Raw genomic sequence first — 17345 nt, 5'->3', positions numbered from 1 at the left:
TTTTTTTGCCAACTTCATAGACCTTCAGCAAACTCAGAAAGGTACTGGTAACCGGTTATTGTTATATTCAACATATTCCCTATCATCTACATAATTAGTACATATTCTCTATCAGGGGCGTAGCGAGGGGGGAGGGCGGGGGGTGCGGACCGCACCGGGTAACACCATTTAGGGGGTGACACCAAGGCAAAAAATAGCAAAATATATAGAGAAAAACTTGAGGGGGGGGGTGCAAATCGAAAACTTGAGGGGGGGGGGTGCAAATCGAAAACTTGAAAGTTTGTCCCCGGGAAGGGTCGCAACGCCTCTGGGGGGTGACACCATTAAGTGCCGCACCGGGTGACACCCGACCTCGCTACGCCACTGTTCTCTATCATTACATAAAATTTTAAGACGTTTTTTTGCCCACTACATAGACCTTCAGCAAACATAGAAGAGTGCAACTGCTTTGTGTCACATCCACCATATTCTCCACCATTACGACAACTACCAGATCTAGAATCCTGCAACTGGACACCTGACCAAGATGTCTGGAAAATTTATTAGCTCAGGATCGATAATTACCCCCTAACCACAGTAATTAATCTCTCGGAAACACGTTAATCGAAACTTGATCTTTAAAAAAAAAAAGAAAATCTATTTTTTTCGTCCTCCTCACAGGGTACATTATCAGGAAAAAACAGGAAGTTTTCTCAACATGGGCGTGCGCTTAATGGTGTTGAAACTAGCTGAAAAAAAAACAAAGCTTCTCTAGTACTTGTTAGATTACTAGGGCGTTTTATTAACACCGTTCGTACCATCTTATAGAAAAGTAGTCCTTTTTTTTTTTTTTTTTTTTTTTTTTTTTTTTTTGGAAAAAATATAACTAAGATGCTAAGATTTAGAGGAGTTAAAAGAAAATGTGTGGGATAGACATTGTGCTTTCATAAAGGTTCGATAGGTTAAATGGCCAATAGTGTGGTTAGGATTGTGGTGAGGTTTAAGCATCTCCCCTTCTTCTGTAGCGGGTTCCGATGAACAGAACCCAGAAGGATGTGTTGTGTTGCGGGTACCCTTCTGAGCTGGGCGGAGTGATGAGTCAAGTCAGGTAACATTCTGATCTGGGTGGAGTAGAGTCAGGTACCCATCAAAGTACCCACCACAGCTGGGTGGACTAGAGTCAGGTACCCACCAGAGCTGGGTGGACTAGAGTCAGGTACCCATCAGAGCTGGGTAGACACCATAAAATCCTACAGATACCAACGCGAGACTTTCCGTATACTCTACCTTTCGACCCCAGCATCCCCTTGTGGAAGCCGATGCGCTGTTTCAAATTTTTAGGTATCCGTCGAGCGCGCTGGAGAGTTCACTGTGATGCGATCTAGCTCTAGTATAGTACAGTTGATACAGCCATATCTAGCAAAACGCTTACGTCTAAACATGTTGATACGCAATTAGACATTGTGTAATGTATAAGGCTGTATTACCGTGTGTTTCTTTTGAAATATAAAGCGACTATAGGTAGATTATATAAAGCTATGCTAGCGTCTGTTTCTTTTTGAATATAAAGAAACTATAGATAGCTTATATAACTATGCTAGCGTCTGTTTCTTTTGAAATATAAAGCGGCTATGTATAGTTTATAAAAAGCTATGCTAGCGTCTTTTTTAAAGAAATATAAAGCTGCTATATACATAGCTTTTATAAGGCTATGCTAGCGTTTGTTTCTTTTGAAAAATAAAACGGATATAATTAGCTTATATAAAGCTTATACGGAAAGTTTATGGAGGTTAGGGTTATTGTTACTGTTAGTGTTACTTTATTCCAGGACACCTAGGGATTAGTGTTACCTAATTGTAGGACACCAGGGGATTAGTATTAACGTCAAGGTCAAGTGACGTGCTTTGAGTTAGATTCCATTTAGGTACCAACAGTATCAAGGTTAAATTTAGTGCTTGTTTTTGTCCAAATACGAATTTATTTTGGAACAGATTTAGCTTTTAAATCTCATTGTTGACACGACGTTATCAATGATTCTCTACAAGATTGAATGATTGAAAGAGGATTATAAGAAAAAAAGTAGGGTGAGAGAGAGGGGAGGGATAATTACTCCCTAGATTAGATCAACCATAGAGATATATTGCTTTAAAAACTCCCCGGTAACAAGGCCATTGGGAATAAAACGAAATCTGAGAATACCCCCCCCCCCCCCTCTCACCCACAATCGTCATCACAGTGCAGGCAATCTAAAATTAGACCAGGGATTACAAAATTGCGAAATTAAAATGAGGAGACGGCGAGTCCATTGAGGGGTAAGGAGATCAATGAACTATTCCTGTTCGCGTCACTTCGGTTCAATCCAAGGGCCCCAAAACAAGGGTAGATAATTGCTTGTTATAACCGTACTGGAGTTATCGTTACTGCGGTATACAATACACTGTGACGCGTTATCGGGTCGAAATCTCGTCAGACGGTGGGACGAGACGAGACAGAGCGAGACGGCACTAAACAGAATAAAAAATGTTACTCTGGTGGTTTGGCGAAATTAGGGGAGTTTCGGTGTTTAGTTTAACTCCCGGTGCTCAGACTTAAGGGACTGTTGGTAGACCCGCTATTGATTTGAGGCTGTGGTCCAGAACTATTTTTCTTCATGATACCGATCTTACAAGGTTAACACTTTTTTGTGTCTTTGGAGAAGTGTTTTGTATACTAGCCTTTTTTTTAAATACATCAGCTTCATCATTCCTGTGGACTCCTTGTCGGTACGCTTAAACACCTCCCCATCGTTCTCGGTTCTGGAAGATTCCTCCAGGTTACGCCCATGACGTTTCTCGTGTCATTAGCTCTACAAGAGAGAAATCTTCCTTCTTAAGCTCTACAAAATGGAAATCTGCCATCTTAAGCTCTATAAGAGAGGAATCTTCCTTCTTAAGCTCTACAAGAGAGGAATCTTCCTTCTTAAGCTCTACAAAAGAGACATCTTCATTCATAACCTCTACAAAATGGAAATCTTCATTCTTAAGCTCTACAAAAGAGGAATCTTCCTTCTTACGCTCTAGAAAAGAGAAATCTTCATTCATAAGCTCTACAAAATGGAAATCTTCCTTCTTAAGCCCTGTAAAAGAAATCTTCCTTCTTAAGCTCTACAAAAGATAAATGTTCCTCCGTAAGTTCTATTAGAGAAATCTTCCTACTTAAGCTCTACAAAAGAGACGTCTTCATTCATAAGCTCTACAAAATGGAAATCTTCCTTCTTAAGCTCTATAAGAGAAATCTTCCTACTTAAGCTCTACAAAAGAGAAATTCTCCTTCTTAAGCTCCCAGATTAATGAGTTTGTGTTTAGCAGGTTGTTGTTTTATGGGGTAGGGTTGCTAGCATTACACCCAACCCTCTTTCTTTATCCGGGCTTGGGACCGTCAAGATGCCCTCCTCCCCCCCCAAGCTTAATTTAGGCGATGTTCTTTATTAAACCTTAACTTTAATACTTTGTCTAGGCAATTAATAGTATCCCGAGATTCATCGGTTTTTTTTCAGGGTGCTTTCATGCAACATTTGAGAAACTCTGATACCACAACAACAATTAAAAAAAACTACCGTGTACTATCTGTCTGCTTGAGTTAGTTTAAAAAGAAATCCGCGAAGAACCAAACCTTATTATGGCGGAGGATTTGTCGTACTGAAATCTTAATCCAGTCCAACTAAAAAAAAAAAAAAAAAAACAAAAAAAAAAAAAAAAAAAAACAGCTCATATTTTAAAAATCGAGTTCATATTTTCTTTATAGGATAGTATCTTGTAAATTTTTTTTAACCCGAAATAACGAATGAACTCAGGAGGTCAGTGTGTTAATGAAGTCTTTAGCCAGAGCTGCCTTACTTTTTATTCTATTTATTAACAAAAATTGGGGCACAAGTAACGCTGACTTGGTCTGTAACAAAAACACATGAAAAAGAAAATAGTGTTACCATGGTTACATTATAAAACATAACAAATTAAAAATAAATAAATAAATAACACATTAAAGAGAAACTAGTGTTAGTATGGTTACATTATAAAACATAAAAAATTAAAAATAGATAAATAACACTTTAAAAAGAAACTAGTGTTAGTATGGTTACATTATAAAACATAAAAAAATTAAAAATAAATAAATAACACTTTTAAAAGAAACTAGTGTTAGTATGGTTACATTATAAAACATAAAAAATTAAAAATAAATAAATAACACATTAAAAAAGAAACTAGTGTTAGTATGGTTACATTATAAAACAATGCACACCATATAAAACATTAAAAATAAATAAATAAACACTTTTCATGAACTAAACTTTTAAAATCTATAGTAACTACTATGTTCACATTATAAAATAAAGCACATCATGTAAAAAATTAAAATAAATACATTTAAAAAACAAAACCTTTACTTTTTATGAACTGAACATTTAAAAGCATCTAGTGCTACTATAATCATTATCATTTTTCCCCCTTTCTGTCAAAAACACGAACGAGAGTTAATCTATGGCAATGACCTCGGGATACACTTGGATAGTTTGGTCAGCACTAACCACTCAGCAGCCTTTGCTTCCCAAACATGACTTAGGTACCTATAAGAGCTGGGTGGACTCAGGGACGATTTTTACTCTGCTTGCCGTATATATACACCGGGGCAACATAAAATAAGAAAATAAAACGCCCTACATCACAGGTTCAAAGTTCATGAGTTACGACCCTCCCCCCCAATGAGGTGGCCGTACGGGAAACTAGAACAAAACTCTACTCACGATATAAAACAATTTCCTTTTTAATAGTGTTAAAAAGCTTATTTTAATAGTATCAGTGGGTCGCGGGTCACTTGGCTTTTATAAAAATGTCTCGCCAACCCGAAAACGTGTGAACCTGTACCCTATACGAACCGATGATTTATGAGTGCACATGAATTCCCGTTCATGTTTTTGTGTATCCTCTACAAAAGTAGAGACTGGCACCCATTAGAGATGAGTGGGTTACAAGACTGTCTAAGGGGCCCTCTCTCGCCAACCCGTCTAGAAATTTCTGTTCATGAGTTACTACTCTTGCTCTGCACCGGCCCATCGCTACCCTCCTCCTCCTAATATCGCCATCTGTCCTTCACCTTTCATACTTCTGCACCCAGGACTCAATTCCCGCTCTACCTAGATTTCTGAATTTCCAAATAAATAAAAAAATAATAAGTGTGCCGCGTCGGACGGGCTTCTTCTTTGTAAGATTTTGGGAATCCTTCCAAGTTTGTCTTCATAGCCACGATGTTTCACACTAGACTTTATTTTCTTAGGTAGAGAATAAATAAAAGACAACACAAAATGATAGGAGTGATATATCATTTTGTTATGTAATGTTGTGCGGGGTTATATTTTTATATAACTTATTTATTTTTTTCCAAATTTTTGTTTTTAGAATATTTGGAAGAACAAGTAGATACAGCTGTCTGAAATTATGTTTGAACTCAAATAATAAAGATGCAGTCAGCGATTTTCTCTATAATGTTAAAAAAGTAAAGCTCCTTTTTTCAAAGCTGACGGTCCATGGCACAAGTGAAGTAGAGTTTACCTGTTTCTGTGACCTCGGCATATGAAGGGATAGTGTGGTCAACACTATGCCCAGCCGCCTTTACTTTCCCTAACGTGTTAGGTACCCATCAGAGTTGGTTGGAATGAGGGATAGTCTACTGACTTGAACCCGGATTCGAACTCGAGACATTTGGGTTAGCAGTCTAGCTCTCTACCGCTAGGTGTGAGAAGGCGTCTACAATAAAACCTTAGTAAAATGGCACATTGCATCTCGATGTGTATGTGTGTGTCTTGTGTGTCTTGTGTGTTTGTATGTGTGTGTGTGTGTGTGTGTGAGAGAGAGAGAGAGAGAGAGAGAGAGAGAGAGGGAGAGAGAGAATCAAAGAGTGAGAAGCGTAATAACAATGTTATTTTATATAAGGCGTGGTTGTCTACGGAGATGATACATAACTTTATAAAGCTTCAGCGACTGTCTAAATGTTATTTTTGTTATATTTAAATGTTATATATTTGTGTGTGTTATATAACATGAACACTTATCTATTTAACGTTAATTGTAACAACTTGTTCGAAATAGCAACACAAATATATAACCTCAGTACTCTTCAAATAGTCGGTCGGTATAAAATATTGAGGTTCCAATTTTAATAAACTGAAAACTGTTATCAAGGGCGAGCGCTAGCTTATGATTGATTGTTGATCGTTGGATCGTAGAAAAAATCTATAAAAAAATGTGTTTACATGTTATATGATGGAAGAGTGGTCAAATAGTGCATTTCATTTTCTCCGGATTTTTAATTTTTATATCTTTCATGATTAAAAAAAAATTCAACAAATTCTAAATTTTGATTATTGTTGTAATTATCTTTACTTTTTTTTGGCTTTGATAATACCCTTGTATGAATAGATAACGTGTGTGATATGTAATTGAATGTTGTGTTGATAACTATCCCGGATTACTGTTATTCAGGATGCAATCGCCGGACAAAACATGGAGCTAATGTTCTCTTGTGTAAAGCCAGAGATTCTGGCAGTGATGTAGTCTAGAGTCCACTCCACAAAATGATAAACAATGAACGCTACAAATAAAATGTACCACGCCCCCACCCCTGCCGACTGAATATCAAAAGTTAGCAAAATCTTTTTGCTTATTCATCATTTTTACTATATTATACATATATATATATATATATATATATATATATATATATATATATATATATATATATATATATATATATATATATATATATATATCCTTTATACGCAGAGGTCACTGAAACAAGTACCCTCAAACGCATGTGTCATACACGCTGAGAATCGTAAACGGATACACTTTTAGCTTATTTCAATAACCACATAACAAAGATCGCACCATCCCTTTTTTCCAAAGTAGGCCCTACTTCTGCACTGATATTATGTTGCAGTACTAGCAACATCACTACGCTGTTTAAAGTTTATATACCCTATCATGCACTCACGTTGTTTTAGTACCACAACATCAGCGCACTGTTTAAATTTCATGTATATGTATATATATATGTATATATATATATACCCTATCATTCATTCCCGTTGTTGTAATACTACAACATCAGCGCACTGTTTAAATTTCATATACTCTATCATCCATTCATCCATTCACGTTGTTGTAGTACTACAACATCACCGCGTCTTTTGAAGTTTACATACTCTATCATCCATTCATGTTGTTGTAGTACTACAGCATCAGCGTTCTGCTGAAAGAATATATACCCTATCGTACATTCACGTTGTTGTAATACAACAACATCCCCGGTCTGTTTAAACTTTATAAACCCTATCATCCATTCCAGCTGTTGAAGTAATACAACATCACCGCGCTGTTTAAAGTTTACATGTCCTATCACTCATTCATGTTGTTGTAGTACTGCTACATCGCGTCAGTGTCTAAATTTAAAGTACCCTCTCATCCATTCAAGCTGTGTTTAAACATCGATCCATTAGGACATGACAACTAACCGGACTAGATTAAAATTTTGACTTGTATTTATCTATTTTTTGACTCAAATGTATCTTTTAAAGTATTTATGTATCTTATCCTATCTCGTGCTCGTACAAAAATGAAGAATGATTTACATCGTACAGTACGAGAATGAACAAATGCTGATATTTTTAAACAACAACAGAAAGATTGCTTTAACATTTTTAACAGCGCAAACATTATTTGAAAAAAAAAACCAACATACAAACACAAAAATAGCTTGTTATTAAATGTTGCCGAACTTTGTGCAAATACATCGGCTGTAGGAATATGAAACTTATATTAATAATTTTTTCTCTCTCACGATTTGTATTTGCAATTTGGAGATGCCGAGAGCAGGACATTCCCCCCCCCCTCGTCACCCGCCCCAGGTCATTTCCCGGGGGTAGAGTAAGCGTTAAGATAAAGTTTAATGTTATTTTGTAGTTAGTTGTTAAGGGGTAATGAACTACTATAGTTTTGATACAGAAAGATAAGAGGGGGGGGGGGGGAAATTAATCTTGGAATCTTGGGATAATGGCAGGGGGGTAATGCCGAGGGGGTAGTTGACAAGTGTTAATATTCCAGAGGGCGTGGTCGGATGGTAGAGCGCACGACTGTTATACCTGAAGTCTAGAGTTCGGATCTCTAGTGCGAGTCCGTATTACGTGTTTGTATCCACCTGGCTCTGATGTATACCTTAATCAAGAGGGAAAGTAAAAGCGGCTGAGTATAGCTGAACACACTGTCACTTCATACGCTCAGGTCACTAAAACATGTGAACTATACTTCATTTGGCCCTATGGATCGCCAAATTCGAAAGGGTAGCTTTATCTACCGAACTATAAATATAATCCATACCATGTATATGAGTTATCTTTACTATAATAAATTAACAAAAAAAATATATACATTAGTTCATTCTGTTAAGATAATTTTGGGATGGCATTGTTGGTAGTTGTTTGAGAATCTCTGAGATACTAATTAAGTAGAAGTAACTGGTGGCATTTTGTTGAAGATAAATTAAATATAAATTATGTCCTAGGTTTGGTAATCAATATTTGTAATTAGCAGTTTCAGAAAGATTAGAACAACGGGACTGCTAATGAACTTTAAGAAAATTATATTGTTTATGCTTGCGCGAATACTCTTGTCTCTACCATCCGACCACGCCCTCTGGAATATTAACACTTGTCAACTACCCCCTCGGCATTACCCCCCTGCCATTATGCGTGTGTATTTATAGGATTAAAATGTAGGTTTAAATTAGAGTGTGTAAGCATTTCTGTGTAAATAACTGTGTGTGTGTGTTTGTGTTGCCTATGTATCCCTGTGTGTACACCTATGTGTGTGTGTGTGTGTGTGTCTGATCGTTTTTGATTGAGCCTATGTTTATTTATGTTTATTTGTGTAAAATTCTTATATTGTATACGTTATGTTTGTGTATATGAATATATGTCTACGCCTCTGTAAATATTTGTATTTATGTCGCTTTGTACATTCTTGTGGGTGTCAATGTGTCAACACACATGCCAATGTGTGTACGTGTCGGTGTGATTTGTGTACATTCCTCTAAGTGTACGTGTCTGTATGATTTGTACACTTCCCTATATTAGTGCGTATCTGTATGATTCGTGTACATTCCTGAATGCGGTTATGCTCTTGTACATCTGTGTTCATGACTTGTATAAACGTGTGTGTATTTTTGTGTACATTCCTGTAAATTGTTAAGTTTCTATATTTCTTTGTATATAACTTATGTAAAAGAGTGTTGCATTTTTGTGTATACTCATATGATAGTGCATGTTTCAGCATCACACAAACTGTCTGTACACATGTCTGTCTGTACACTTCAATGTACTTTATCGCCTTGTCCTCATGTTCCCCTTGTACGTGCCAGTACCAGTGATTCTGTTAATTAAAATCCATCTAATCCTCCCCAGAACACACAAGCCTATGCTCAAGAATGAAAGAGTAAAAACAAAAAAAAAAAACAAACAAAAAAACAAGAACGAGAACTCTAGTCTACCAAGGGACGCAACCCTAAACCATGTCAGTGCCTGATAACTTCATCACGCACAGCAACATAGACGTGATGGTTGCCCCCGCGGACTTCTACAATCTATCTTCCCCTCAGTTGTTTTTAAACCTGACCAACACGACCCTGGAGGGGCGGGACGAGGATGTCGCAGTCGTAGAGGTGTTCGTCAGCGCGACGATTCTATTTTTAGCCATCGTCGGAAACGGATGCGTGGTGTTGTCCTTGGTGACCAAACGGAAGCAGATGTCGCGCATGCATCTGATGATTCTCCACCTCTCGTTGGCGGATTTGTTTGTGGCTTTTTTTAATGTCTTGCCACAGTTAGCCTGGGACATCACAGACAGGTAAAGTGTGTTGTACACACAGACACACCGACACAGCTAGACACACACAGACGTACATACACACACTAATAAATACATACCCACCCTTAACACAAACACACCCTTACAAATTCACAAATCTACACTCACGCACAAACACACACACAGACACACCTACACATCGACACATACACAGCTAGACACACACAGACGTACACACACACTAATAAATACACACCCACCCTTAACACACACACACTTACAAATACACACATTTACAGAAACATACGCATACAAACGCACTTACAAATACACACCCTTAACACAGACGCACACACACCCTTACACATTCACACATATACACTCACTCACATACACCCCCCCCACACACACACACAAACACACAAACACACACACACATATATATATATATATATATATATATATATATATATATATATATATATATATATATATATTCATATATATATATATATATATATATATATATATATATATATATATATATATATATATATATATATATATATATATATATATATATATATATATATATATATATATATATATATATATATAATAATAAGACGCAAAGCGTCACACACACACACACTCTTCACACACACACACTCACATACACACACTATATATATATATATATATATATATATATATATATATATATATATGTAACATCAAATCAAAAGTTACTCTTATATTACTATTTTCATAATTGTAATCGCGATCCAAACTCAAGGATTTTAAAATACAAAATAAAACTGTCAATAGAAAACTGCTACTCTGGTTTATAAAATTCACAAACCCCAATTCTATCTAAGGAGGGCAAAAAAAAATAATAGAACAACGTACAACATGAACAACAACAACAACAACAACAACAAAAGGCTTAAAATTTTAATTAAAACAGCCTTTTGCTTGTCACATTAGAAAGAACATTTTCGTGCTCTGAATGCCTCTTCTTATTTTTTAGATCTCTTTGAAAGTTTTTTTTACAAAGAGACGATCTCTCCTGGCTATTAGTATGCGGGCCGATTTCTCGATGTAAATTGTGTCTTTGATGTGGTTTAAAGAAAGCACTCTTTAAAAACAAATATCGACATTTATGTACAACATCCAAGATGGTTTATAGAAGTACTTTAATTATATTTTTGTAAATTTATTTAAGATTGTGTCCCTTTAAATGTATGTGTTTATCTATAAGGGAGATAACTTGTATATTTTCTCCTTTGGTTTTTATAAACTTTTAGTTTGATCTCAATATCTGTATGCCTGTCTTACACTAATTTTTAAAAAATAATATTTACACATATTATTTAACATTTTTGTTATTTTGTTAACATCCGACTTTTATTTCATAAAGTCTTTGCATTAACTGAAAAAACACTTTTTGTTGATTTACGACTCAAGCCACTGTTTTCTTTCAAGACTAACATCACGATTAGTAATGTATGAGGTTATATTAATTATAACTCTGTCAACAGATTCCAGGGTGGTAGTTTCCTGTGTGTTTTCGTCAAGTATATGCAAGTGGTCGCAATGTACGCCTCGTCTTACGTCTTGCTGGCCACTGCCGTGGACAGGTCAGTTCAGTGACTTCATATATATATATATATATATATATATATATATATATATATATATATATATATATATATATATATATATATATATATATATATATATATATATATATATATATATATATATATATATATATTTTTTTTTTTTTTTTAATTTTTTTTTTAATTTTTAAAATTTTTTAAAATTTTAAAATTAATTAATTTATTTGTTATTTTTAAACAATTTCTTTTCTTTAACTATTGAAGCAAATATCCTATGATGTTAAACTCATGGTAAAAATCTTTTTTTTTTCATATTTAAGTTGTCAATTTTTCTTGGCACGTGTTCTACCTCAACAAGTTCCCACCACTCTCCGATAATAGTTCTAGCAGTTTAAAATCTAAATATCTAAACCAAAATCGCTATACTCCTACATTTTCCGATTTTTCTAGTTCTTGCAGTTTAAAAATTAAAATCCAAACCACCCACTGCTTTGCACCGAAGTCCTCCTTCCCTTTTTTAATATAGTTCTTGCATTTTACAATCAATCTTTAAAACATCAATTTCTCTACTCCAAAATCTCCACCTCCTCTTCACATTGATCTCGTTCTTGCACTCTAAACTAATCTCTAAACCAACCCTATTGATTCTTCAGCTTTACATCGCCATCTAACACGTTGCATGTAATAACCCCGACCCCCTATTGACCAAGATTACAAACGTCCCTTAACTACAGGATAAGCTGGTGCGGCACGTTTGCCCGCGTCATCATCGCATTGACACGTTAAACGTCTCGCGTTTTAGCCAGCTGTCTCGCGAGACAGGCAAAGCGGTTTCTTTCTGTAGAACAAACTCAAGGGCAGGAAACGGTCTCCACGCGCATGCGTCAAACAAGAAAAAAATCAAATCTGCTAACATTTCTTGTTGTCATTTTTCTCAATGTGCCCTTAATCAACTACCAATATCAAAAGCTTGAGTTGTGCCAATATTAAAATATAAATGAGCGCGAAATATTATCTTTTTATTTACTTTTTTATTTATTTGTTTTCCTGTAAAAGTTGCCCCCCCACCCCACCCCTCCACAGCTTTTGTGTGGTTCGTTTGTCGTGGAAAAGCTGTTTGGGAGTTTTTCTAGAAATAATGAAAAATTTGTATCGCGGCTGTTTCATACATTTTTGTGGAATTCCGTCAGGAGTATTTTTGCATGTGCGTAAATAGTAATGCGCAGATTTGAAGAAGTTTGCATTTGCGAATTCCACTAAATGTATAAAAATAAATCGAAAATACAAATTCTGACATAAAAACACAATACGGTTATTTTAAAGAATATAAAGACGTATAACTTAAAAAGTAAAAGTAAAGTGCCCTGGTCATACGTTGGGCAGATGAAGTAGAGTTCACTTGATTCTGTGACCTCGGTATATTAATGGATAATTTAGTCAGCACAATGGCCACCCGCCTTTACTTTCCCAAAAGTGAGCCAGGTACCCATCAAAGCTGAGTGGACTCAGGCACGTCCTACGTACCGGAGCCCGTAGATCCAAACTTGGGGCTGTCGTTGTTAGCAGCAGTGCGCTGGACCTTCTCCCACAACTACGCACACAGGCTGGTTTAACAAACGTATAACTACTAAAATATAGCGTTCCTACTTCGCGGAAAAAAATTCAATTATCGCGGTACTCTAGGTCGGGATACTGTAAAGTACAAATAAAGTAACACCGGGATAGATTTGTCGCCCTTCCACAAATTCTACATTTAAAACGAATTTTCTATCTCAAAAAAAAAAAAAAAAAAAAAAAAAAACGATGTTAAATTGATTTTCACTTTGTTTGACTTCCACCACCAGCGCTGCAAATTATTTTATTGATACAATTTTTGTCCTGAAAATTTTATCAACCTCTCGGCGATTCTCTTGACGGGAATAAAACCGGGATACCGGAAAATTCGATTGGTCGCAGCAAATATCTTGTAGTTAACTGAAGACACGATTCCTCAAAAGGATTTTGGTTTAAGTAAACAAAGTTTTAGCCCTATTTCAACTCTCAGAAAAAAATAGCGTTATCCCCAGAATTTTTGAGACACGGACAATCTGATTTGAGGGTCTGTAGGATTTAATTTAATCAAATATACTAAGATTGTTGGATATCTTGGGTGTAGAGGTCTGGTTTGTTAAAGTAAAAATATAACGCAGGCTTTGATTGGCAGGATGAGTTAAAAGAGATATTTGGATTTGTTATAATAGATGAGAGATTCTAATTGTTTAAATGTTGGCAGTCTCTGATTGGCTAGATTTGCTAGATGATTGTCTCTGATTGGCTAGATTTGTTAGATGATAGACTCTGATTAGCTAGATTTTGTAGATTGTTATTGCTCTGATGGCTGTAACAAAGACGTCTACCATTCGGTTGATTGACGTGGGCTCTATAACTCGACCTTTCGGGTGATTGACGTGGGCTCTATAACTCGACCTTTCGGGTGATTGACGTGGGCTCTATAACTCGACCTTTCGGGTGATTGACGTGGGCTCTATAACTCGACCACACCGTGCCCTAATTTGTTTCTTATGGCCACTGACAAAACAAATATGACACAATAAACATGTTAAACCGAAATACCACATTGATTCTGTTTTGTATTGATTTCGCTTAACGTCTTTTCTAGCCAAAGAACCGCCATCATCATGCATGTATATCAGAAACTCGGTCCTCCAACTGTAGGCAATACGATGTATGCACCATAAATTTCGTCCCCGCCCCCAACTCTAGCCAATACCGTATAATAACATCAGAAACTTGACCCCGTCTCGACAACATCGTATACATGTTTACACCAGAAACTTCTACCCTTACCCCATCAGAAATTATGACCCAATATCTCTTGCCAACACCGTATTTGTTTTGTGCAACAGAAACTTGACCCCCTCTAAAGTCAACACTGTATTATGTATTTACGACCCCCCATCTTTAGCCAACACCGTATTTGTTTTGTGCAACAGAAACTTGACCCCCTCTAAAGTCAACATTGTATTATGTATTTACACCAGAAACTTCTACCCCATCAGAAATTATGATCTAATATCTCTAGCCAACACGGTATTTGTGCATCAGAAACTTGACCCGTCTCTACAACATCGTGTACGTATTTACACCAGAAACTTCTACCCCATCAGAAATTATGACCCAATATCTCTAGCCAACACCGTATTTGTTTTGTGCAACAGAAACTTGACCCCCATCTAAAGTCGACATTGTATTATGTATTTACACCAGAAACTCCACCCCCCCCCCATCTTTAGAAAATACCGTATATGTACACCAGAAACTCCAACCCCCCTCAATGTCTAGCCAATAACATATATGCTCATCAGAAACACCGACCCCCAATGTCTCGCCAATAACATATAGATACATCAGAAACACCGACCCCCCAATGTCTAGCCAATAACATATAGATACACCAGAAACTCCGACCCCCCCAATGTCTAGCAAATAACATATATGTACAACAGAAACACCGACCCCCCCCCCCCCCCCAATGTCTAGCACATAATATATAGATACACCAGAAACACCGACCCCCCCCCAATGTCTAGCCAATAACATATAGATACACCAGAAACACCGACCCCCCATCTTTAGCCAATACCGTATATGTACACCAGAAACACCGACCCCCCCCCCCAATGTCTAGCAAATAACATATAGATACACCAGAAACACCGACCCCCCCCCCCCAATGTCTAGCCAATAACATATAGATACACCAGAAACACCGACCCCCCCAATGTCTAGCAAATAACATATAGATACACCAGAAACACCGACCCCCCCAATGTCCAGCCAATAACATATAGATACACCAGAAACACCGACCCCCCATCTTTAGCCAATACCGTATATGTACACCAGAAACACCGACCCCCCCAATGTCTAGCAAATAACATATAGATACACCAGAAACACCGACCCCCCCAATGTCTAGCCAATAACATATAGATACACCAGAAACACCGACCCCCCCTCCCAATGTCTAGCAAATAACATATAGATACACCAGAAACACCGACCCCCCCCATGTCTAGCAAATAACATATAGATACACCAGAAACACCGACCTTCCATGTCTAGCCAATAACATATAGATACACCAGAAACACCGACCCCCCCCCATGTCTAGCAAATAACATATAGATACACCAGAAACTCCGACCCCCCCTCCCCAAGCTCATGTTACACCAAAACAGATGGGTTTCTAAAGACAGTCAGAGCGTGAGGCATCTCACTGATGGTGAAATCATGGGCTAGCTGGGATGTTAGTTGTACGGTCTAGTCCCCACCCCCGACCCCCGGGGCAGGCTCAGATGTATGGGGTATCCATACAATCGAGGGGCAGGCTCAGATGTATGGGGTATCCATACAAGCGAGGGGGGGGCAGGCTAAGATGTATGGGGTATCCATACAAGCGAGGGGGGGCAGGCTAAGATGTATGGGGTATCCATACAAGCAGGGGGGGGGGCAGGCTCAGATGTATGGGGTATCCATACAAGCGAGGGGGGGGGCAGGCTCAGATGTATGGGGTATCCATACAAGCGAGGGGGGGGGGGGCAGGCTAAGATGTATGGGGTATCCATACAAGCGAGGGGGGGGGGGGCAGGCTAAGATGTGTGGGGTATCCATACAAGCAGGGGGGGGGGCAGGCTCAGATGTATGGGGTATCCATACATGCGGGGGGGGGGCAGGCTCAGATGTATGGGGTATCCATACATGCGGGGGGGGGGCAGGCAGACTCAGATGTATGGGGTATCCATACAAGCAGGAGGGGGGGGGGCAGGCTCAGATGTATGGGGTATCCATATATGCGGGGGGGGGGCAGGCAGACTCAGATGTATGGGGTATTCATACAAGTGGGGGGGGGGGGGGGAAGAGCAGGCTCAGATGTATGGGGTATCCATACAAGCAGGAGTGGGGCGGGCAGGCAGACTCAGATGTATGGGGTATCCATACAAGCAGGAGGGGGGGGCAGGCTCAGATGTATGGGGTATCCATACATGCGGGGGGGGGGGGGCAGGCAGGCTCAGATGTATGGGGTATCCATACATGCGGGGGGGGGGGGCAGGCAGACTCAGATGTATGGGGTATTCATACAAGTGGGGGGGGGGGGGGGGAAGAGCAGGCTCAGATGTATGGGGTATCCATACAAGTGGGGGGGGGGCAGGCTCAGATGTATGGGGTATCCATACAAGCGGGGGGGGCAGGCTTAGATGTATGGGGTATCCATACAAGGAGGGGGGTTGGGCAGGCTCAGATGTATGGGGTATCCATACAAGCGAGGGGGGGGCATGCTCAGATGTATGGGGTATCCATTCAAGCAGGGGGGGGGGGGGTTAGGCAGGCTAATATGTATGGCATATCCATTCAAGCGAAAACTTGGAGGCTACATGAAAATGGATGGGGCGGGTTCGGTTATGTACAGCTTTCGTTTTATAAATTGTAACAAAAACTTCAAATTGGAGTTTTGATGATAAAAAACTGTTGGCGGTAAGATAGTCTGTTTCCAAAATCATTGCATTAGAAGAGAGTAAACATAGTTTGAATTATAAAACGTAAATTAAGTGCAATTTTATTATCAATGAGTCTTTGTGAAACGCTTAACAGAAATTGGTTCGGTAAATGGGATTTTTATTTAGAGATTTTTTTTTTTTTTTTTTTTTTTTTTTTGAGCAGTTTCTATTTTAATATAATATAAGTAATGTAGAAACCCATCCAAGTGAATGAATGAATTGACATCAGTAAATAATCACAGTACAAATAATGTATTCAAAGCAAGTATAACTAACACTCTAGAAGTTTATAC

The 17345-nt window shown here is 38.1% G+C and overlaps 1 protein-coding gene across 1 annotated transcript in view; it reads left to right on the top strand.

Moving 5' to 3' along the window:
- LOC131954517 (annetocin receptor) overlaps positions 1–17345 on the top strand; it is a gene marked incomplete at its 3' end in the record, with an annotated part of 41212 nt that overhangs the window by 5077 nt on the left and 18790 nt on the right. Inside the window, exons 2-3 of the mRNA XM_059318250.1 lie at positions 9470–9911; positions 11414–11512. Of these exons, the coding sequence (XP_059174233.1) occupies positions 9577–9911; positions 11414–11512 (434 nt within the window). The remainder of the gene's footprint in view (positions 1–9469; positions 9912–11413; positions 11513–17345) is intronic.

The sequence above is a fragment of the Physella acuta genome, unplaced genomic scaffold (assembly GCF_028476545.2).
Source record: "Physella acuta isolate Inbredline_101_S28 unplaced genomic scaffold, ASM2847654v3 ptg001007l, whole genome shotgun sequence".
NCBI classification, from domain to species: Eukaryota; Metazoa; Mollusca; class Gastropoda; family Physidae; genus Physella; species Physella acuta.
This window is presented reverse-complemented; position numbering and strand designations above follow the sequence as displayed.